Source organism: Psittacula echo (genome assembly GCF_963264785.1).
Source record: "Psittacula echo genome assembly, chromosome: 2".
Classification (NCBI taxonomy): Eukaryota; Metazoa; Chordata; class Aves; order Psittaciformes; family Psittacidae; genus Psittacula; species Psittacula echo.
In genome coordinates this window covers 95,875,509-95,901,249 of record NC_137737.1, presented here as the reverse complement: position 1 = coordinate 95,901,249, position 25,741 = coordinate 95,875,509, and the positions used below count along the sequence as shown (strand labels likewise).

Below are 25,741 nucleotides of genomic sequence, written 5' to 3'. Positions count from 1 at the left end.
GCTGCTCTTAAATGAGTTAAGTCTGAGCAGCAAATTTGTCTAATTTACATAGCCATTTTTTGCTTTTGCAATGTCTATGACTTCCTCAGCATATCAGTCAAAGCTGACATTCTGGCTTGTTGGTTAGTAATATGTGTCCGACAGCATAGTCATATCTTTGGAATTCATAGGAATTCTGCTTCACTCACTGAAATGAATTATTTGCTAATCTGAATTGACTCCTAAGTTTTCTTTAACAGAGTGCACATAAATGCCACTAGCATGGCCTACTCAATCTTTCCTTCATATTGATTTTTTTGTTATAGCAATGCCCTCATGTAAAGTTGGGCATTCTTAGTTTCCACATTTTATTTCTTTATCAATGCTAGAAGCCCAAGTAGGATGTCTCATTGATTCGCTTTTCCCTTCTGCATCTTCTAAAATGGCACTCTCTCTTCTGTTTTTTTCTCCATTTCATGTTTCACATCATCCCAGGACAATTCAGTGTGAAACCTTAAATACCGGTATTCCAGATACCAGAACAATGTTTATTTTTAAATATTGGTAATGCCATCATAGGATTGCATAAGAGGGCACACTACAGAGATAACTAAGTAACTGGTACTATGACATCAAGGAACACAAAGGTTGCTGCCCTGGATAAAAACGTTTTAAAATTTAACAATAAATATTGGGATCCAGTTTGCAAAGTGCTAGTCTTGTTGAGTGTAACACTAATACAAGATCTTTTTTTCCTTGAGAATTAAAAAATATAGTCCATCTCTCCTAGTATACAAGTTCCTATTTATTAAACTTTATCATCTGTTACTTCCAAGGCCACAGTAATTCAATCTGCGTCATAGATATTTGTTTTGGAAGCAGACAAGACAGTCAGAGGCTTTCAAGTTAAAGAATTACTACACCATTGTATTATGAGCAAGACATGAGTGTGACTATTTATGTCTGTATGTCTACACACAGACTTACTGAACTGTAGTAAGTACCTAATTGAATTATGATACAGCTATTTCACAGGGAGAAACAGATTCCACTTGCAAAGGATTTTGCTGTTTCAGGCTGTGGTTTCATTCCAACATAGGTGTATCAGTCAGCAACTGAAATTAGAGCAAATTGGTTTCCTATGTATTTTTTGTCTTCTGGCTGGTTTCTCTGTGTCTAATTAAGTGTGAAGACCCCCATAACAGCTAACTTATGATGTTTGTCTTTAGACAGAGGGATAAGCTCACTCTGTGACCCTTTCTTGTGGGGCACATTACCGGAACCTCTTCTCCACAAAGCTGGCTGTTTCCATCAAATCTGTAGCAGTGCTAGGTGCTTAAGAGCTGTATCTGATCTGTCAGGTTTAATTGAAACTGGCAAACAACGTTTGTCAGGCAGCAGAAAAAAACACACAGAACACCCTTGCACATAAAAATTGCTGTCTTAAGAAACCAGGACAAAATCCAGATGGTTGGAAAAAGGTGGTAAAGCCTTGCCACCAGGGCAAAGGTCTTCCACAACCACATACACAGAAGCATCAGAATTCTTCATGGCCTGTCGAGCCAAAAACCTGGTTGGCAGGATGGTGGGAGAAAATGCGCTCCAGTTCACATGACTGGGAGACACTTAGTCTGGCAGGAAGCTAGTCAAGATCTGATATATCTGTAGAACATCCTGATTATGACAAAAATGGTGAATTAAGGTGAAAAAGAAAATTTAAAGTTCAACATAGGAAGAAGGAAGTGATTGGTCTCATCACTGGTCTGAAACCTTAGGGAAAAGAAAAACAGTTGCAGTTGGTTTAAGAAGTAAACCAAGTGAACAGTGGTAACTTTTTGGATTAATTCCCATTTTTTACACTGCTGTTTGAAGTTGAGATGCATTTTGGGTTAGAATATACTTCTGTACTACGTGAGAATCAAACCTACAGTACACTTTATGAAGTGTGTATAGGTGGAACCTTACAGTTCTTCTGCAGGTGATTAGTGTACAGTTACAGAAATTTTAAAGTATTTCCTGCCTTTATCTGTAAGCTGTTTGCTTTTATCCAATGATTTTATTGACTATATATCATATATCAAATAACTGGCGTAGTTATGTTTGGAGAATCTGAATGCTTTATGGCTCAGTCATTAAAAATTTTAACATGGTCTCTTATGGCAACCACAGATATACTTTTCATAAGGATACCTGACATTAGGGTAAGGATGCCAGACACAACTCTGCAAATTTACATACTCAACATCCCATCTGATTTCTTCCTTCTGTCAGGGGCAGAAAGTCACCACAAGTGCCTTCACTTCCTTTTGTACTTTTAGATGTAGACAGTCCATCCTCAGCTTTTAACTCCTGGGTAGGCTGACTTCACAGACAGCTCTGGAAAAAGAGTCTGGATTTTTAAAAAGTGCTTGATAATTTGCTGGTGTTTATATGCAAATAAATTATTTTGTGGATAATGCCTAACAACTAAGGACACCATAAGTTTTTAGCCTACTTGTCTTGGTTACTTTGATTGACATGTTTATGAAGACACAGTTAGCAGAAGGCCACCCAATAGGAGCCAAATGCAGAGCTGTCACATAGGCAGCTGATGAGCATTAGTAGTTAAAATAGCACTGTAATAGTTCATTAGCTAGAATGACTAAAAGCGTTCATAACTTTGGAGCCTACATTTAGTTTAGTCTCTATCACTTAGATCAACTTTAACAGAGAGGACATACGCCTTTAAAATTACTTCATAGAAGCAACTGAAACACGAATATACATGACACACTGTTCCTGAAATAAAACAGAAACTTGCCTCCAGTAGTGTTTACTATGTGGTAAGCACTTTTCAAACACACAAAAGATAATACCTGCTTAGGCAACCTCAATTAAAGAATTCACCATTACAGAATGCACTCAAAACTCACTAAAATTTAACAAAGCAAACTAAAATAACAATGATAATAAAAAAACCAAATAAAATTGTCATTTGCTTTTGCTAAGGAGTTTCTGAGATGTGAGGAGGCGTACTTTAGGAAAGCAAACTGCACTTCACCTCACTGCTTATATAAGATAAAAACATATTTACAGCATTTTAATGACCAACTTTTCTTGCATAATACTTTTATTACCTTCCCTCCTTAAATCCATTAGCTTAAAAAAACATCCTGCACAACTTACAGCTAAGAGCTGAAACAGCAAGTTTAAGTCAGTTCTATGCTGAGTGTTCAAATCATTAGACATTCTTGTGTGTGCAGTCAGTGACTGTGAGTTTGCATGGGCTTACATAGTTCACAGAGAATTTCAGTTCTGAATCAAAGTTCAGGCAACTGGTGTGAAGCCCTGTAGTCTAGGTAGCACCAAATGTGGAACAAACATACTATGTTTTTAGTTGTAAACATCACACGACCAAAGAACATGCACTGGTAAGTTCAGATGGAAACTGCAGTCATTAAGAACTACAATAAATATCATTTTTCAAATATATGATATTTATGGTTTGCTAACTTCACAGTTACTGCTACTGTCAACAGAAATTTCACTCAAGTGATTCGGACAAGACCAGGTATCAGGATCTTTAGATATGGTTTCCCTCTGATCAGGGAAAAAACGTAAAAGTCCTTCTAACTCATTCACCCACAGTATTAAAATGAACATTATTTCAATTGGATTTTATTACTACTCATCATAATATGTTTGGTTATATATGAGCAGTGAAACTGTTAACACCACTAACAATTGAAATATCAGTTCCAGTACAGCTGGAATAAAGTTAAGTAAATAAGGCTATTGACAAGATGCTGTTTCAAGCTCTGCAAATATAGAGCAGAAGCGTTTCACATGGCAAATTTCAGTTACATTTTCCATTTTTTATTGACAACCATGGCAACTGGAAAGTCTCTCCAAAATAAAGTTTAAACTCTAGGGAACGACTGAGACATATCTTTTCAGACCCTAAAATGATTTCTTGAGAGGCATCCCTTGTGGTTTGGAAGTCATCATTATAAGATATCTTCTACAAATTATATTAAAATAATTTATTTCTCTTAATATAATTAAAATATTAAAATAATTTTATTTATCCTAATAAAATTCCAGAGGTACACTGCACAATAAAGACAAAGTAAAAATAATGGAATAAAATAGCATATCTTTTCTTTCAGACATTAACATCAGAAGAGAAAACTACCATTCTTTTACTTTCTGATTGCCAACTATTGGAGAGTAGAATAACACTTCTAGATTGTCCTCATATAATCTAGTTTTTAGATATCACCAGTTTCCATGTTGGAGTTAATAAACTCTCAAAGACTGCCGATCTGCATACAAATAGATTTTTTCCCCGTAGTTCTGCATTGTTGCTTCCGTGTTTCTTTCTGTCAGTTTGTTTATAAAGCTCTACTTCTAGCAACCTACCAGAATGCTGGAAAACTCGTACGTGTGGCATTAAGCTATTATCTTTTCCCTATCAAAATCTCTAGCATGACCTTTCTGGGACTGACAGAATGACATTAAAATAGGAACAATCAGCGTGTGTATGCACATGCTATTACTGAAAATAAATATAGCAGTAGGTAATGCAATTCCAGAACATCTCCACAAAGAATGCAGTCTAAGCAGAGACCTCTTCTGCACTTATCTTGAATGAGCTCTTACTGAAATCTGCTAATGGGTTCTGATAATCTATTATTTATTGCAGCAGACTCTAATAGAGAGTCTTAGCACAGGAGTCGCCTGTGTTTACTACACTTTCACCTAAAATCCCTCACAAGTGGCAGAAATATGGCACCTTCAACTGCAGGTGCAACTTCGTTTGGTTGCAGTTATTTCATTTCTACTTGCTTTTAAAAAACAGAACCCCTCTTGCACCCCCAAATACGCAGCTTGACTTGCTTTCATATAACCTAGTGCATCTTTATCTTGGTCTTATAGAAAGCTGTAGATACTAATATGCAACCATAAGTATTAGTTGGGCTTGAGGACATACCTCCATGTTATACTTTTCCACTGTCCTTCTCAAAGGATCCACAACCTGCCAGCAAATCAGGATGCAAAGATCAATCAGTAGCATCCCTCCAACTATCACCAATAGCTTCTGGTCTTTAATGATCTGGAGAGACAGAAAAAAAAAAAAAGAAAAAAAAAAAGGGGGGAGATTCCCATGAGCCATAGACAGATCCCTGTACAACTTTATTCCTATATAGGGAGAAAAGCACAGGTTGCTAACAAAAAGGTTTTTAACAATGAGCGAAGGAAAGTTTCAGAAATATCAAAAGATGAATGCAAGAAGACACAAATTATTTCTGTTTGTTTCATGGTTATTAGAAGTATCTAAAGTGCATTCTGATTTCTAAAAAGAAATTGGGAGGACTCTTAAATATTAATATTGATGTCCGAGTTTAATATTAACTCCTGGAAAGTAAAAAAAAAACCCAATTCTAGAGAGCCACTACTGTGGTTATGTATGCAAATGTGGAAACGTGTTCAATACATTTCTCAGAGTAGTAGGAGTTGAGATAGTTTTTACTAAGATTTAAAGTGTTCATTTCTTCATAACTTTCTTGGATGTAGAAAACAAACTTGCAAGGTATTAAAAGATAAGTTCATTTTTGAGGTTTTTTGTGTGTGTATGTTTAACATTTGCCTTTGTTACCCAGGGAGCAGAAAGGGATGATGTATTTTTTTTTATTTTACAAAGGTTAGACACTTCTATGCACATGGAACTTAAAAAGTTTTTGATTTTGCATGGATTTTGCATTCAAAAAAGAAAGTAAGACTTGCTAACAAAAATAACAAGCCAAACCATGTATTACAGTCTTGCATAGCTGCATGCAATCCCAAATTATTGCTACTGTTATACACATAGCAATACAGGAAAAGTACACTGCAAGAACAGTATTTCAGTTGCAAAGTTGTATACATGTTCAAATGTCAGGGTTAAATTAACTTTGTCAGTCCTCTTGTGCCTACATTCATGTTTTTTAAATTAATATGTACTTTTATTGCTAATGAACACTCATCTAACATTCAAAAAATATTGCCAAATTGTTTTAAAATAGACAAACCCACATATTTTCCCTAGTTTTGATTCTCAGAAACAGCTGGTTTAATCCAAATGAAATATTAAAAAATATTAAGCCTGAGCAGCTTAATGAAATTGTGATTATTTCAATTCAATTTGATACACTTGTTAGAATTTTAAAACATATTACAAACCCAGAAGTGTCAGCTAATCTCAATACAGGAGAGGCTGATATTTCTGCCTAGAATAAATAATATTCCTATCAAGCTTAAGGAATTTATAAAAATGAATACAATTTGAAATAATGTAAAAGGAGCTTTAGAAAATTTGTTTTTCATATTACTCACTGAGATATATCTTTTATTTTGAAATATGTTTATGCAATATTGTGCACTGCTTTGTGTTAATATGCTAGTTTCTTTTATAAATCATTTGGAGTAAACTAAGTGTAAAACAAAGGCTTGCAATCAGAGTGACTTAAAGGACTTGATGCATTATTTTCATTTCCTGAGACCAGTTATTTAAATACATGTAGCTACCATCACCATAAAGAACCAGAAAATCATGCTTTCCACATGTTTGTGGCAGCAATAAAGCACTACATCCATCTCATCACAGATAGTACAGGCATGCCTGGAGAGGGCAGGTGAAGGGAAAAGGTGCAGTTTTCCTAGTATGTCTCACTGATGGTTGGTTTGGCAAGGAGAATGTCACAGGAAGGAGGTGTCTTAGCGGGAAGTGCAAGGGAAGGAAGACTGTTCCAATGTGTTTCTTCATTAAGCTAAAAGGAAAGTGGATATTACACAAAGATTCTCAGACATAGTTTGGTCCCTTGTCTTCTTTGGGAAAATGTTAACTATGCCTAACCTTTCATTTGTTTACCAATCTGCAATCAAAACTGAAAAGGGACTATTAAGCACTCAGGTTCCTCTCTGTAGAAAAAGCCAATCCATTTTTTGTCTCTTTTCTAGTGCCTTTAAACAGGACTTGGGTAAGACATACCTAGTGTTGCTGCTAATATGAGTGGAGATAGGAGAGAAAACCATGGAAAAACAAGTTCAAGAGAATTTGGATTTAGGTGAGAAGCGGACACCTCAACCCAAATTACTTTTTCTCCCTCTTAAATGGATAGGTAATTTATTTTATTGGCGTATTCTTAGTCTTTCTTTTTAACTATAGGGTTTATTTTACTGAAGTGGGCTGTTTAACCATTGTGCGTCTAGCTTCTTTCAACACCCAGTGGGCAGATGCAGAAGTCTTTAAAGGACAATTCATAACACCTATCTTGGGTACAATTTAGGATCAGAGAAATTACTGTTCTAAAACATCTCACTCTCTCACCCCCTCTGAGAGGCTGTGAAGACAATTAACTTCTACTAAAAACACGCATTTGAGAAACTTAGAGCTATTTGAAGAAATAGCTTCAGAAACAGAAATGTTTCCCTCTGCTCTACTGAACCATGAAAGCTCCTTGCAAAAACCCTGAAATATCAGTAATGATGCCTTATCTTTTCTTTCTAATAAAAATAGTGAACATGTTATCTAGCACTAGTAAAACATGTGGCAGCTAGCCCATTGTATTCCAAATTTATATGGACTATCCTGACAGCGAAGGTAGGGTTACATTAGATGCAGTTTTCCCAACACCTAGAAATATTAATCAAACTTGTACAGTAATGCCAGAAGCAGGAGTGAAAGCATCCTATTAAAAGCAGTATTACTGACAACCCAGTCACTATCAGGGTCAAAAAAATCTCATGCCTATTCACCCTTTGTTGCTTTTGTGCATCTTTTATTTGTACCTGACCTTGCAATACCGCAGGTTGATACTCATGTTTTAGTTCACGTGTAAGTATGGCAACCTTTTTGGGTGGCAGATAACTATTAGAATGAATGAAAGCTGAAAGACAGCAAACACTGGAGCTCTTCCTTGAATACCTCTTTGAACATTTTTTACTGCATTACATTGTGAACGGCTCTTTCAGGGACAGAAGGGGAGAGATGCATAACAGCAGCTGTCACTAGCAGCAGGTGTTATTTATCCTTTACTTCTGTCAGCCAGCCAGGAGGAAAGCAAGCAAAAGAAAGGCCATAAGATAACCTGAGGAAGTGATCTGTGCTGCTGTAATGAGCTCTGCAAAATCCAGCGCTACCAGCGCTGCATGCAGGGTGATTGGGCTGAAAGCAGGGCTCCCAAAGCTGCCTCACATACTCATCAAAACGCTGGTCGGTCCCTGGCAAAACCATTGCAGTAATGCAGCTCTGAAGTAGAACTCTTCACCTAAATGTTGGCTTTTCAGAATGAGACATTGGAATTCAATTATTTCACTTCTGCCAGTGATTAGCAGTTTTTCCTAACATAAATTTGCTCTGAGAAATGCTGTTGGAGTATCAGTAGCAGCATTTCTAAAGCCTTGATGATCTCCCCCCTCCACCCTCAGGAAGCTCAGCTTTCCCTCTCCCCAGCCTTCACTCCCACCCACAGGCACTCCTTAAGATCAGTACATTCACTCCTTGGGAAACACCAGATGCACTGAAGGAGTCTTGACTCAGATCTTGTGAATTCAACAATTTCTGTCTGACAGAAGAAAGCTATGAGCAACTGAGGCTCCTTACAAACAAATATTCTTCTTTCAGAGGAAGGTTCTTATTTTTCCCTTTTCATCCTCCTTCTAGCATAGAGGAAATCAGCCTTTGGAGAAATGCATGGTAGCTAATAAAATCCATTTTTGTGAGTGCTCCTGACTCCTTGCTGAAGCCAAGCTCTCTTACAGCAGCTTGTGAGTAATATTTTCTACCATCTGTGATTGGATAGGTGAATCTGTCTTATCCTGGCAGATCTGCCCACTGTTATAAATGCCACTGTTACCAGTCTGGACTATATATCTGTATATGAAGCTATCTGTCCTCAAAACAAATTCACTCAAAAGAGAAATTGGTAGGCCATTTTCTTCGCAGCCACATCACTGTATGAGCAAAGCAACACAGACCTTGCAGTTTGATCACAAGAGATATAAAATCTGTCTAAAGTTTTGAGATGAAGTTTCTGCTCATGAAACTCTTGGGCATTTTCTAGAACTATCACAGGCTGTACTACCTGCCATGGCAACATCAACTGTCCACTTGGTTATGATTTCACAGACCTTTTTTGGGGCTTTTTTTCATTTGCTTTCTAAAGCACATTCATTGTGCCCTGCAGCATCCTATCCTCAACCAGTTGAGGATAAACCAACAATAATTAAACATTAGGCTTGCTTTTTGTAGTTAAGCCGAGGAAAACTTTTTGTTATCTTTTACATTATTAGAAACCAGCTCTGCAAATGTGCATGACCTGGGCCTTAAAGCTGAAATCCATTCTAAACCTTACATATGAAAACTTACCCTCTTCTCATGCCGCATTAATCTCTGAGTATAAATAGCTCTTCAGCATGGACTGAATAGTTCATTTCCTCCTACCTTTTTTTTAGAGTTAGTCTTTGTTGCCAAGAACTTCACCTCTCTTTTTCAGAATAAAATATCTTTAAATTTAAAGGAAGATCTATTAGCTAAGTCTTGGTGCTTTATATGCTTGCTTCTTTGTTTGTTTAATTGAATTCATAGAAGCATAGCAAGGCCAGGAGTATTTTTGCATCTATTTATAGGTTTTGAGATAATTTTTTTGTTGTTGTTTTTTACTTGAAAATTTTGGGGTATTATTTTCTGTTTAAGAAAGAAATTCTGGTTTCTCTTATGTAGATCGACCCTTTCTAGTCTCACTGACAGATCTGGCCCTTGCCTTCTGCCACTATCTGGATAAGCATTTAATGTTATTCAGCAATTTATTTTTTTTTCCAGTTTCCTCAGATGGAATCTCTAGAGAGAAACCCTCTTTAAAGGATCTCTCTGTGAAGCTTCATAGACCTTATTCCATTAAATGAATAGCACTGACAGCAATTATTGAAGCTCTCAGAGTTTCGGGGAAAAAATTATGAAGTCTGCAAGGTTGGAAAAAGTGACCATACAACCACTCTTAAGCTCAGGATATTCTCTCCATTGCATAAACTACCCTTTCATTTCTCTCAGTATGATTAGTAGGCATAACAGGGTTGCTCTGCTACATTTAGTGGGTCAGCACAAGTAGGATGATGCCATGAGGCTGATGATACAGAATCAGTGGTAGATTGGTGAACTTTGCCATACATGGGCCAAGAGAAATATCTATCTTTGAGTTATTAAAGCCATTAATATTTTAGAGAACTATTCTGTAATACATTCTTAATTTCTATTGTGTAATGGAATGAGGAAAAAGGACTATTGAAAACACATTATGCATTGCTCCCAATAACACCACAATGTTTTTTTCAACTGCTATTACGAGTATGTTTTATTATAGGTTCTATGATTAGTATTGGGAACACTTTTCACACTACAATTACATGAGTTTTAATGACTGAATGCTAACATTTTAAAAAGCATATTTGAATTAATAATTTGAATTATTGTTAATTGATTTGTATAACTACTTACAAATTAAAAAATAATTTTTTTTTTCTGTGAGTATCTATGGTGATCCCTGCAGTCTGAGAACTTGATGATTGTTACTGCTTTTCAGGATAGTGGAGTGCAAGGTATACTAATAATAATGGACAATTAGATATGATCAAAGAGGTGGGTTTGATAATTAAATAGCTACAGTCACTAGTCTGCTAAAGCACATATTTCTAGAATGTGTCTTTTCTGACTCATGCTCAGGATATTGCAAGGCGTCTTTGGGCAGACTCACCCTCTCAGTTACTGCATTGCAAATGTGGACGTGCTGAGTCTATGCCTTGCTGCCTGGAGAAGCTATCCAATTAAAAGACATTTTCAATTCATATAAAATAAAGGGGGAATATCCTAGGGGAAGGTTCCCTAGGGGGAGCAGAAGACAGAAACTTTACAGAGGTTAGAGAATGAGAGGGATTCAATGGCAGCTTAAAAAATTATAAAAATCTTAATATTTGAAAGCCTGAGCCTCTATTCTGGCTACAATGTGTTAGAGAATTAGAGATTATTGTTTTACTAACATTGCTAATTCAACCAGAAGGAGCACATAGAGTTCTAAAACATGGCTAATTTCACAAAACTCTCTTGAAAGAAGAAAAATGAAAACCATTGTAGTCTTAAAAATCAAAATGGCACTAAAGAAATACAACTTGACACCATTAGAACCAATCATTCCTGCTGTACAAGGTTTTGGAGTCTTAGAAACAAACCTCAACATCATGTTAACTTCTGCTCACTACCATAAGTAAATCAAGATATGCTGCCTCGAGAGAGCTGCATATCCCATCAGCACAGCAGGTCAAATTCACATTTGAGAGAAATGTTTCTGCTGAGACCAAGATTCCATGGTCCATAAGTGTGGAGGAATTTCTACCAGGGATGTGAATTCTCATCTTTAGTGCTAAAAGGGATCCCATCTTCAGGAAAAAAATGCACAAAGGATTTGAATGGTGTGGAAGAAATATTCTGATTTTGTTTGAGATAACATTAAAATACCTAGACTTTAATATTTTCTTTAATGAACAATTCTGTGGGAAAGCATACTGCATTGTTACCAAATAGCTGGGGACATCAATGCACTTGATTACATTTACAATCCAATTTCAAGCTATTCAGGAATAAATTGCCTCATACTGTAGAGCGACATGTTCTTTATTTCTCTGTCATCCATTAGTCTCATAATACGTAGAAATTATGGTTGTAGAACCATTTATGAGCAGTTAAATTTCACACAGTTTTCATTGTTTCCAGTGCTACTGAGGTTTTGCTTTATCAAACTGTACCATGCAGAAATTTATATACATAAATCTCTTCAAAAGCATATTTTTCTCCTAGATGTACAGTTTATTAGCTCAACTTCTTTCTGTGACATGAGCTTGGATTTAGATCCATGATCCACATTTATATGAATGTAAATTTTAGAAATGTGATTCCTATTGTTCGCTGCTTGGCATTTTGGCTGATTAGCTCTGATGAAAAACAAGATGCTTATTTTACATCTAAATATGGATTCTAGGATTACACTGACTATTTTTGAAGCTTTGGACTTAAAATATGTAGTTAGAACTATTTCAGGGAAGAAATTATTAGATAATCAGATTTCCACTTATATCACTTTAGAAAGTACTATACATATATATATTAATAACACATGAAGCTTTAGCTGAATAATTTACACTGCACTGTAAGCATTATGGATTACTTGGTCCGGTGGCAAATGTTCATAATGGAAAAAAATGGCTCCCAAACATAAGCAAATTTCAAATCTCTGTTGTCTTTCTTATGCTCAAAGACTGAACAATAATGCTGAACATTTGTTTAGGTATCCATATGCTGGTTCATTTTCAGCAGATGGTCCCTAATAGATTGTTGCACTGTTGATATGGTTACCCAAAGCACATTTTTGGATCCTGACACATCTCCTTTTCAGACTTATGATCTTTCATACATACTTAGTGAAATACATGTGTATCCTAGGGGAAATCCAGCATATAGCTTTTTGTTGTACACAAAAAAACCTCTAGCTAGATTGAAAAAAATGTCCTGGAGGAGTATAAATATTTACAGTCTGAAAACTGACCTGGAAAAATATTTTATAGCAGTAATTACAGAAAGAACTAATGAGGTAATATGAACTACATTTATGCTAATACAGAATTACACTACAAAGGCATTTAAGCAAGTAAATAAGATGTGGTCTGTGAGGTTCTGACTTAAACCTTAAACAATATAATCTGAAAAACTTTCCTTCATCTATTTTTAAACTATTAAGATAGTAAGTAACTTATTAAAGACCTCTTTAGGACTTTTGTGAAGAAGATTATAAATTGCAATAAATTCTAAATTCCATAGGTGGCTTGAAAAGCCTATAGAAAAATTTACAACTAGAGATTAAACTCATAAACTTTGTTGCATAGGTTTACAAACGAGGGATGGGGATAGCAATAAACAGAGCCAAGTTGTGAGGGGAAGGCGGCTGCGCATAAGCTTGTAATCCTGTGGCCTTCAGCTGTTTTCTTCTCAAAGCTGCTTCATTCCGTCTGGGACGCTGTGCCGTTGCAGGTACTGACAGCTTGCCTGCAACTGGTTCTGCAGGGTGATAGCACACAGCCAGCTGCTTCCTATCCTGGATGGAGGGGTCAGGACCGGGTGCTGCTCAGAGCAACCCACATGCCCCATGCTCCAGAAAGAGCGTGGATGATCTCTTACCCTTCCCAGTCTTCCATGTGCCTCAGCTTATGGACCATAAAGTATAAGGATTAGGGAGGTGGGGTGGCCAAATTTGTGTTAAAAAAATGGAGTGGGACAGCAACGAGGTTAAAAGTTTGAGAATTCCTGCACTGCTTCACTCAGGTAATAAATTAGCTTCTCAAAAACAAGTGCTATCCTTTTCTGAAAACCGTGCTCGTACAGATTTCTAAGCATAACAAACAATTATGGCAATTAATTATTTTTCTTCATGTTGGCACTTAACTGTCTTATACAAGAGACCACCTTTCTCAAAACTCCTACTGCCTTCTTCATTATGTATTTTTTTCTGGTTTAAGTGAAAACTACTGCAACAGAAAACTGCCTTTTTTATTACCCTTTTCCATTGCATGCTCAGACCAGGCTGATCGTGCCTGGTCCATGACACTGGCATCCTGTAGGAAACAAAGGTTGCACTAGTGTCCTAATAATGCACATGGGGCAGCAAACATACACTTCTAGAGATCCTAGCAAGCTGTAGGTTTTCAACTATTAACTTCTTATCCATAACATAAGCTTTTTAACATTTTCATGAGCCCATTCTTTTTAAAGAAAATGAAAAGAAAGAGAATTCAATTATAGAAAGCTGCACTCATCAGCAAAAGAAACCTTTAGATCTTTGCACACCTCATCAGCTGGAACTAAAAGAGTAACTAGCAGCTATCATGAGCTGTACAACAGCATAATGGGACAACAATGCACATATTTTGCCTCTAGGTGTTAGAGATACATAGTAATGGAAAACAGAACAGTGAAACTGTAAAATCCTGTGTTCAGTTTCTATGCTTTGCCCAGACTTCTGTGCAACCATTCTGGCCAGTCCTAATTTCCTAATTTCAACCTTCTCTTGCCTGTTATTCCTTTCCCATTCCTATGTTACTTTCCCAGTCTATGTCCCTACTTTTAAGCCCTACCAATCTGCCTCAAAATTGCAATCTTAATCTAATTTTAAATCAGACCTAGTCCCTCAACAAGAGTTTGCCACTTGAATCCCAAACTCAGGCCTTACATCCCACCATACACAGCTTTTTTGAGGACTTCTTACAACCCTCCCCGCCCCATTCAACTCTTTGCTGGCTCTCAGTTTTCCTTTAACTCTCTGGGAATTCCAAATTCAGTTCCTTCTTCAACTCTTTCTCCTGTCTATAATCCCAAGCTTTTCCCTATTCTTTTTATCTGGACAGGCTCCCATTCCCTCCAAAGCCCTTAGCAGCTAATCCGATTTCTCATTCTCAGTCTCTCCTCTGCTCCTGACCTCTTGGCCCTGTGGTTCCTTTTCAGTGCCAGACTCCCTTCACCCTTCTAGTGTCAACAAAGTAGGCTGTACAATCTCCTATCTGTCTCTGCAGTGCCTGAAGACCACAGCTCCCTTCAGAAGTCTTTTAAGGACTTAGTAGGCTGAATGGAAGAAAGTAAGTTTGCCAGACTGCAGCCTGACAGGCATAGCTAAGGCAGCCTGGACTGATAAGTCATTTTTCTGTGTTGCTTTCTAAGTCTGTGATAGTACCCATATCTCAATACTTGTTTAAGTTCTTTAACTCCTTCTCATCTGTGAGAACTCTACAGTCACACAGTAAATTTATGAACAGAGAAAAGCTTACAAAATATCATCGATGAGTAGAATAATGTTGGCAAAACTACAGCAGTCTTAAAAAAAGATGCTATGACATATCTGTTCTGCAATTATATTCTCTGTTTACCTTGCAACAACTGTCAACATAAAGACATATGCCACCAGAAGTCTACAGTGGTAGAAGTAACTGATTAGATTGACAATATTTTCAGTGAAAATTAAACATAAACCATCCCTATCCTGAGGTCATAGTTACAGAATTAAATACAAGTAGAGAGACCTTGAGTGTACTATATTAAAGGCAGACGAGCTTATAACATCAACTAAGAAATATTGAACTTTGAAACACAAACTACAACAAGCAACATTGTAACCCAGATCATCATGCATTATGGCATTCACTTACAAATGGTCAAATACATGTCTCTAAACAGAATATATAATGTTTATGGAGGCTTTAAGTACCACTGCTTTGAATTTATTGCTATTCTGGTTATTTATTGAGAGTGAACAGTCTTTATTTGACATACTAGAGTTGTGCAGAAGCAGTCACTGTGCAGGGCTGTTTTAATGCTCCCTAAAACCTAAGATACTGCAGTTCCCATCAAAAAAGAAGCTTCAAAAACTTCTAAACTTATGCTAGCCAAGGCTTTCACAGGACATCACATGCTCTCCTGCCACTGATATTCTCCAGTCTCATTCCTTACCCATGGCCAGTCCTTCTGCTGGCAAGGGGAACGTAGAAGCACGCCCCATCTCTCAATTGATAAGAGTCCCCATCCTTTCACATCCAGAAAACCAACAGAAAGGAGACGTATCAAAACCAGAATTGCACTTCAATTATAAGTGTTACAGTTACTTTTAATACTAATTCTATTCTACTTTCCATTATCTCTATTAACCTTTTTAAAACTAAAAACTAATTTATTTCCCCTACTGATTTTGTCATTTCCATTTGACAAAAATTGATTCCCTTGCACCCCTCTGTTTCAGATTCAGCTAGAATTAATACATTTTAGTTTGCTTCCTTTGAGCCCTAGCAGGATCAAAAATGGTAACAGAGCTCTGGGAATTTTGTAAAATTAGTCTGTTATTAGCCTGATAGCAGAAGGAATATATTCTGAATTTTATTAGGGTTTTTTTTTTTTTCCAATAACAAAAGAGTAGATGTATTAAAGGGTGAAAACGAAAGAGATTTTTGACAGCTTTATAAATAGAAGCTAATAAAAATTTTCAACTAATTTAAGACCCTCTAAATAATTTAGTTTCACTTTCCACTGCACTAAAATATAATGTATTACTATTTATAACTCTATACATTTTCTCACAATAAGAGAGAAATCCACTCATCTCTTCACAAACCCATGTTGTGCATTTAAGATAAGTGCCCAATAAAAGTTTGGAAGCAAGCTTGCACTATCTTATGAAGATAAACAGATTCACTCCTAATACCCACTTCCATGAAATGAATAAACAAATATTTTCAAAAGCTGTACAGACAGTCTTTCTCTCTCTGAAGAAATTTCACTCTTTGGAAATTTTTCCTGATGAAAATATTCAGGATAACAGGCAAAAGTTGTATATATAAAGGTGAGATTTTACTGTTATATACAGGTGGAAACTGAAGCGATGAATATGATGAATAGGATCCATGGTACTCAGTTAATTTTGGAACTTTGTATTCTCATATTGAAATGCCAATCTGTTCTGTCATGGCATACTTAGTTCAAAAAACATTAATGTGCTTCTTCATGCAGCACTAACTTTGCTTATTTACCGGTTTAGATATTGTTTCTGAAAATGTCTACTACCTTCCATAGATACAAAATACTTTGTCTGTAAACTACATCTGTTGAAAATGAAATGTCCTTCTTGTAAGATGTAAGTAAAGAACGCCATGGTTTTCAATCAGCTCTTAAAACCAGTTTTATCTGTCCTGGCAAATCAAAGACAAGAAATGTATGACTAGTAAACGTTTATTATGGATAGGTAATTTGTTTTGCATTAAGAAAACTGTTGTCTTTTATGATTCATGGTCATGTTCTGGAGTGGGATATTCAAATAGAGCAAATAAAGATAATTCTGTGGAAAAGCCATTCTTTAAAGTTGACAGAACAAAGAAGTGTTATTTTCTTAATCACAGAATGTTGAATAAGGTGTCCTAATAGACTTGACATTTCCTGTATAACTCAGAGTAAAGCATCTTATTGGTCAGCATCCAGATGTCTGAAAATTTATTTCCTGTATGCCAGTCAATGTCTTTTTAACTGATTTGAAATAATCTTTATAATCCAGCTATGAATGAAGAATTGAAATTTGCAGTTGTTGATGGGCCTGTTGAAGAATAGGCTCTATGTAGAATTTGAGGATTATGTTTAATTTACAGGCAGCAAAATTTATTGAATAGCAACTGGAAGCTGTAAAATGAAATGTTTTCTGAAAAACAGAAAAGAAAATACTTAGTGACAGCCCACTGAAGTACCTGTTCATTCCGATTTGGAGTAGTCTGTATTGTAGAAATGATAAAATTCTCAGGATAATAAAGGTTATAAAGTAAAAGCTTTTATGTGTTACACTGGCGGTATCTTCTATAGCTTCATTAATTTACAAAGATTTGTACCAATATAGCTGAAAATATATTTGCAAAATAAAATTTCACTTTTCAAGAAGGTAAAATACTGACTTAACTTTGGTTAAAAATCTTTAATACAGGAAGTGTAAGATCCTTGAAAAATATACACTGGACTATGGTAGCATAAACTGTATTACGATGGGTATTTTGCTCAGGTGCAGAAAGGATCATCTCCACTTCCCTCCATCCAGAGTATCCTCTTTCTAGTGAAGAAACTTCTTATAATCTTAGTTACTTTTAAGATATTTGTTATTTACTCTTCCTTACTTTTTATACTGAAAGATGTTTGGGATTTAATTAGCAAAAATTTAAGCAAACTTGACATGAGTAGGGGTAAATGCTAGGTGGTTGTGTTGTTAAGGTGCTAGAGTGGTAGGACCAATTCAAGCCACAGCACATATTTCCTTAATTATGTAAGACATAAATCCCCTTAGAAACTGAATTAACTCTCTGCCTATCTGAAGTCCAAACCTTTTCAGGGAAAGGTGTATCTTGTGGTGACAGCAACTCCCTACATGTTGCAACTGTGGAACAAATGACATAGGTCAACCAGAAAAATAGTAATACAGTTCTTCCATGACCACACACTGGGAGAAACTAACAGGAATCTGAAGAGGTTTTGGAATATTGTTGTACTTATTTTGAATGTAAATTAGTTTTTAACACTTATTAGAATAAATCTATTCAGCTGTATATAGGAAATGCATTTGGCACTACTTTTCTCTCTAATAATAATTTAATTTCTCTGTTTCATGCACATTTCTCTTAATGTTTTTTTCATCAAAATGATTTCTACTTACCAGTTTTCCAATTTTTAAATAAAACCATAGGATTAAAACCACTTCATGTGTGAAAAGAAGCTCTATGGGAAAGATATCAAATGAACAGTGAATACGTGAAGTGCTGTACTACTCCTGAGCTGAGACTAGCATTTTACAGAAAATGTGCTGTACCAAAAATGCTGGATACAATTACTGTGGTTCAGTTCCTACCAGTTTTAGGGTAAGTTTATGCAATTTCAATCTAAATTAGAAAGCAAGCTGTATAAACAGCACTTTTTCTTGCCTCCTCCAACCAATCCATGAGAAATGTATGTGTAATACCTGTATCCCAAACAGACATACACAGAAAACACTTCATAACATCTGTGAATCTACCAGGAGAGACCTCTGGATGCTGAAACAACATAATAAATAAGAGTGAGGATCCAAATTCACTTTGACAGTTAACAGCTATCTCCACTGTCCACCTCTCATTATAAAGATTGGAGGGCTGATGATCAACTCCAGCTCTCTAAAAAGGAGACCAAGAAAGCCCTCATATCAAACCATCCAGAATCTTTGAATGTGACACATGAACAGTCAGCACAAGTATGGCCATCCAGGAAAGGTAGCAAACCAGAAAATTATATTAACAGGGCAATAAGAGTTTACTTCCCCTCACCTTCTTCTTCATTTTTACATTTTTGAAAATTGCATGAACTCTCCACGTTTTTGCAAACATTGCTCCAAACGCAGTTGTGTATCCCACCGTAAGAATCCATGTTCGGACCTAAACAAAAAATAAATATATATATAAAATAAGACAAAGCTACTTAATTTTCAGTAGATAATATGGATCTCATAATTTCAGACAAAGTTTTTCTCAAGACCTTGGGAAAAAATATTCAAAGAACTTCAGAACATGTTGTCATTTCAGAATTGTCTCTTTCTTGCTATTTTCCTCCTTCCTCCATCCTCTTTCCAAGTATAACAAATCTGGATGCTGAATTAACAATCTCTTCCTTATATAAAATTACAACTCTTACAATATTCTACTTTTTTTTTTTTCAGCTTTGTTGTGTTCTGTGGAGACAGGAAAGGAACTAGTGGAGGAAACCAAAAGACTGAGACTATAAAAAGTACCCAGGGAGCCAATATTAACATTTTGAACAGAAATTAACAGAGAAGTAGAGATGTTATTCAGACTAAATAAGAAGAAATTATACTATGGGAGGTATGCATCACTTAATGCAGACCCTGAGCATTCTGAAAAGAAAAATAGACCTTAAATTTTCATATACAGAAAAATGGCAAGACAGGAACATAGCCTTGGTGAGCAGGCCTCAGCGACAAGACCTGAATCAAAGATAATACCTGCAATACGGGCCTAAGAAAAAGCAGATGGTGAGCTTACACAGAACGATGGAGTAATGGGATCTTGAGCTGGCCACAGCTTTGACATAGACCTATCTAGATGTTTTCGTCATAGACAGCTTCCAAGAGAAAACCAGATTCTTAAACTAAAAATGACTTGATTTCTTTAGAGTAAAAACTAGAATTACTTCTCTTTTTTATTTTCTATTTTTTATTTTTAATAAAAAACCCTCAAATTTCCCAGGAAGGACAGAATACAAGTCATAAAAGCTATTTGTGGAATTTCCCACCTGCCCATAGCATACTTGTAGGTAGCCCTCACTTTCATCCTTGGTTTTAGCTAAGCCAGTGACTTTAAGAGTTATAGTAAGCTCTGCCTGCACAGCCCCTTCTAATTCCATGGAAGTTTCTCTTTTTGTTTCACTGAAGGTTTTGCTGTTTGAAAGCTTTTCTGTCTTGAACAGACTATTTCCTTGTCCAAAGAGGGACTAGGGACTACAGAGTGCAGCAATGTTGCAAGTGGAAGACCATGAGAGAGGCACAGCCGGCGAGCTGGAAGCTTGCAGCTGAATCTGAGAGCTTGAGAAATCACAAGGAAGATGAACAATTTCCTCTCCCTCTAGAGACTCCACATGGGCTGGCTGTCAAAAAGGGAGACTGCACAAAAGGGAACAAAGAAGTAAAAATAAAATGCACTGTATATTGCAGATGGAAAAACATGGGGAAAAAACAATGGCTAAAGACGGTGAAGGCAAAGCTAGAAAAAAGGCAAGCCAGTCTTAGCCATGTTGACCACGCACCTTTGGCCACTAGAGATAAATTTTGATATAAAAGAATCTGATTTATGAAAACCAGGACGTTCTGAAATAGGATTTAAAAAAATTTCTTTGGATGACCTAGAGGCAATGTTTTTCACTGGAAACCAGCCTAGTTTCACATCTGACTTCTGCAGTGTTTGGGATTTTGAATTTGTAACTTTAGGACATGCATATTGATGAGAAACTAAGTGTTGCAGTAGGATGCAAAATTTGGGATCTATTATAAACATTAAGAGTAATCTCAGCATTTCGCTTCTAAATACATGTTATCTATTTTTTGCTTTTCCACACATCTTCAGAATTTCAACTGTTTAAATTCAAAATGTGATTTTTTTTCCCCCCAAATTTTCTGTGGAATAGAAATTCTGATTTTTAGTAATCACTAATGAGTGGGTATCAAAGTGAAAAATAAAAAAAAAGTTACGTGACTCACTCAAAAAATATTGGTAAAGCAATAAGAAACATAAAATGACTACTGTTCCTAAAAATAAATATGCATGATCAAAAATGGTGAATCAGTGAGATAGAAGTAGGCACAGCACCTTGGGTCTTGACAAATAAGAATATATATGAATTGACAACCAAAAACTGTTTGTAAGGAAATATGCCCAAATCTGGTAACACTGTGCACCACGCAGGGACACACACCTCAAGTGTGAAGTGTGAACTCAGGGGTGTTGCATCACCCGTGTGGGCATTGTCAGTTTGCAGAGGTATATACCAGGGCACAGAGCCCACATGTCTCACAGAATGTGTATCTGGGGGAACCTTCCCCCTTAGAAGAAAGGGTGTGCTGGTAATCCATGCATCCTGTGAGGAGATTCCTGCTTGTAACTCAGACTGTGCATTTATTAGAAAATGTTGGGATTGCGCATAGAAGACTGTTTAGATACTTGTATGTATGCATTAACATTTTATTAGCATCTAATGGTGTGGTTTATCTGTTGCATTGCCAATACTGATCCTGAACATATCATTCACTGTCTGCTGATTAATCTCGTTAATAAAACCAGTAAACCAATCGCGATTAGATTCAAACCACGTGAGTGTTACCCCTTTGTAATGTTTTTTTAATGTGGTATTAGAAAAGAACCCCGTAACCTCCCAAAAATGGGGATAGGTCAGCAAAGTATTATTTTGAATAATTTTTCATACTATTTTCGTGTTAATATGTTAAATATTTTTTCAAGTCTTTCTTGCTATACATTATCATACATTATACTAATAAATTCAGTAAAACCAAAGTTTGATCTGCTCTGAGTGATTTAAAAAATATGTTTCATATCAACATGTTCGTATTAGCCAGTTACATCTTTTTTACTTCACATCAATTGAGCACTGATAACCGTACTTAGCATTCAATGTCTTTGCTGCTATTAATAAGTATTCAGCTCTTTTGTATACAGTTTAGTGATATATTTGGCAAACAGATACATGATATTTTCATGTCTCTAATAAGACACTGTTTTGTTCTCACTGAAACAGTAATTGCCTCTTGGGAATAGTAATAAAATCAATTATGGTCATAATATGTTTCTAACACAATATTCAGAAAAATGTTATTTCTACAATTTTTAGTTGAAAAAGTGTTATGTATTCCTGATCTGGATTGTGTAAATTAGAATAATATAACTATTGGCTATATTGGAAACATTATATTTTAAACATACCAGGAGATTTTGTAAAAATGATATCATTGCTGCTAAGAATGAGACAATAAGTTTCAGATGAAAATAAATTTTTAATTTTGAAGAAAATGACCTCGAATTTGTCAGCTATAATTCATTAGTGCATGTAGCAAAATGAAAAATTTAGAAAACAGCAAAAGCCTCTGAAATTCATATATCTGCCTATTTATATTGTTAAATGTATTATACCTACAAATCCCACTCATTTGAAAGAACATGATAAAAATAACACTAATAATTGGAGTGCATGACCATGATGTTACACAGTAGATCAGGAATTCTCTCATGTTGGAAGTTTTTAATGATGCATTTCAATAGAAGAAGCTGAGGAAGACCACTCTCCCCTCAGTACTTACCAAACAAACAGGAAAGACATCTCCTTAGGAGATGGGAAACTTGCATTCAAATCCCTACTCCAAACTAGACACAAAATCCTGAAAATATTCCTGTGTTCCTATAGAAGGATAATTTGTAAAAATAGGTTGAGTCATTACAAAATTTCTCATGCCTGCACAGAATTTTAGGATATGCCTTCAATTATCTGCTTATATTTCTTGGTTACTACTACTTTTTTTTTTAGTAAGATGTCTTGACTACTTGAACCTCTCCTCTCACAAGTGTCAAAGGAGATAATACTGTTTGGTATACAACAACCAAGTATGTCTATGCAGATGCTAAAATGCAGTTTTCTATTTTTTTTTCCTTATCCTTCTTACACTATATTGGTGTGGGGCCTATTTATGAAGATACTGTGTATGCACGCATGACTGGAATTTGTGCTTTTTATAAATTACTTGATTGAGCTCTTGCAAGGTGCATTACTTGTGATAACTGAAAAAGCTAGAAATACGTGGGGTTTTTTTATTAGTGGACAACACAGCTGAATACCACCAAACACTGAAAGTGTCTCCACAGAGAAACAGAACATTCTGGGTTATTTCCAGACTTGGAACAGTTATCAGGTTTATTTTAAACAAACAAAATTTGCCTTTTTCAAACAATGTTTAAACAAAGGTTGTAAAGTGTTTAAACAAATGTTGTAATTTTCAGCTACAGTCACTGCATTTATGAACATGATATTATGTCCTTACGTCCTGTGGGAGCCTTTCTTTTCAACTTCCCTTTGCAACAAAACGCCTGTTTTAAATCTATCCATAAGGTGCTAAGTAAGACTATTCTTCCATCATATAATAAGCACTTATAGCTTAACAGCTTTCTATAAAGTTACTTCCATTGGAATCATATTTCCTCTCAACTTTGAGCTTTAGCTGGTTAACCTATGTTTTGAATGCTGCTATTTGATATTTTCACATCTATCTGCACCTTTCCCATCATCTCGTTATGTGAATGGTGAAGTGGTTACTATTTATATATCTGTGTAACAGACCTATAAAGTTATTTGATATTACAACTCATTATTAACAAAAGAAGCCATCTAATTGTGAGCAATGAGTTATTAACGGAAAATTAGAAAGTGGTGAAGGCATCAGTAACATCCTGAACAAAGTAAAGTCTGTCTTTGCTTATATACTCTTAAGAATGAAGCTTACAAACAAAACCGCTATTTTAGGTACTGCTAACTTTCAGACAACCAACAATAATATTTATTTTAAAAATATTTAAATGCAACTAAGACTTTACATTAAATTATAAAATAAGGTTATCTTGGAAAACAGACTGAAATGATGAAAGCTAAAAAGTTTCACTTTTAGAGAAGCTTCATTAATTTCCCGGGTTTGGCCATCACTGCATATGCATTCAGAAGACCACAGTCATGAACTCACAAGGTATGCCTGGGAGGGTACCGTGCTCATGAAAGCAATAATAACATTTTCAAATGCAGTTGATTAAGAAAGTGATGTATTTTATTCCTGTGTTAAACTGCAAGAAAAAAGCCCCAAAGCTAGCCTCCTGAACTGAATACGCTACAGAGTCCTTTTTTGTTGTTCTCACAATTTTAAAATTGCAAAAAAAAAAGAAATTGGAATGAAGAATAAAAAAAAAATAATGTCAGCACAAAGAACTTCCATAAAAACTTGTATAAAAAGCTATAAACTTATCACCTCTCCAGTTAGCAAAACATTTAGATTATGTTTCTGCAAACAAATCACCCAAATTAAAGATTCACGTAAGCATTATGTTTACCTTCTCAAGATCTTAATTTTTATGGTTTCTTTTAAATAAAAACTATCAAATCTGTCTTTCATAGGATTTGACATTCCACTCTCCAGCTCAGTTCAGTTTGTGAGACTCAGACTGAATCCTTTGGAGAATATCGATAATTACCTAGTTTTGCACACGCACTGGGTTTGAAGCTGCAGTGCTGACAGGGTTAGGCTGCTGAACATTAGTGCTGAGTGGCTTGGTGGCATCTTAGTACTAGACTTAGGTGCTTAAAAGTGACAAACACAAGAATAAACCGTGCTGTGCGTTTAGCCCCTGAGACCACAATTATCTTTAACTAGACAATTCTGTTGATTTCTGTGGACTACTCATGAGCTGAAAATTAAGTGCTTTATATTTTTCTTGGCAAACTGGGAACATAAAGGGTAATTATGATGAACAAAAACGTGTCATCTCAACAAGTTTTCACTGGGGTTTGATCCTGCTTCTACTAACCATGGCAAAATCCCCAGTGTGAGCACAGGAATGAGTTCATCCATTTGAATTATACTTTTCTCATTTATATCAAACAGTTTTTGACATGTGTTTATGACTTTTAACTCATTCTTCAGAATTTGTGTGGCACTGGCACAGTTCTTGTAAAACGTAAGTGGCAATAACATTAGAGAATTGAATCCTGCTGTTTTCACATAAATTAAGTACAGCGGCACTTCACATGCTGTGAGATCTCCTGTAGTGATTTCTTAATATATTTCAAATCATTTTTCAGAATTAATCCATGGGTAGTGTAAAAGATATTGCAATTGCTCCTGATTCTATAAGGGGCTTTAAAATCTGTCTGTTGTCCTACAGAAGGAGAGGCAAAATCTTCTAAAAATATTATCTTACTAAATAAATCTCTGGCAAGGTTGTGGTGCATTTGCCTCAGCATATGAATTAATTTAATTTCAAGGATCCATTCAATGTTGTAACTTTTGTCTCTACTTTTTTTATTTCCCCCCCCCCCCCCCAAGAAAAATGTCATTTACTAAAATAGAAGCTGATCAGGCTCATGTTAAACTCAGTAACAGAATTGTCTTTGAATTTAATAGGAGTGAGATCAGTCTCAGACTGAATGACAGAGAGGACAATTATGGAAGTGATTATACAGAAAAAGGAGATTAAAATTAACAGCTAAACAATCAAGAAGGAAACAAACTAAAGAATACACACAAAATTAAAAAGTCCAGACTAAAACCACAAAAAAGGTCTATGGTTTGGAGAGACAAAGAAATGGACTAGAGGTCCAAATCCTTTTTCATTTCAGTAGGAGCTGAGTCTCTTATCTGCCGCTTTTTTAATTCCTGGCCAAAATTAAACCATTTCAGAAAAATAATTAGGTAAATATAAAGTCTAAAGAGTGAAAAAAACCTTCAAAACCAATGTCAATCCCTGAAGAGCATAAAAAGTACGAATAAGGAGCACATCATCAGCTGCTAACCAAAAATCAAGGCTAGATGGCATTTGGTCACAC

General features: G+C 35.7%; 1 protein-coding gene across 1 annotated transcript in view; it reads right to left on the bottom strand.

The window, feature by feature from the left end:
• The window catches only part of GABBR2 (gamma-aminobutyric acid type B receptor subunit 2), a gene marked incomplete at both ends in the record, with an annotated part of 455,829 nt that overhangs the window by 124,020 nt on the left and 306,068 nt on the right, over positions 1–25,741 (bottom strand). Inside the window, 2 exons of the mRNA XM_080610768.1 lie at positions 4,952–5,074; positions 18,907–19,014. Coding sequence (XP_080466894.1) covers positions 4,952–5,074; positions 18,907–19,014 — 231 coding nt within the window. The remainder of the gene's footprint in view (positions 1–4,951; positions 5,075–18,906; positions 19,015–25,741) is intronic.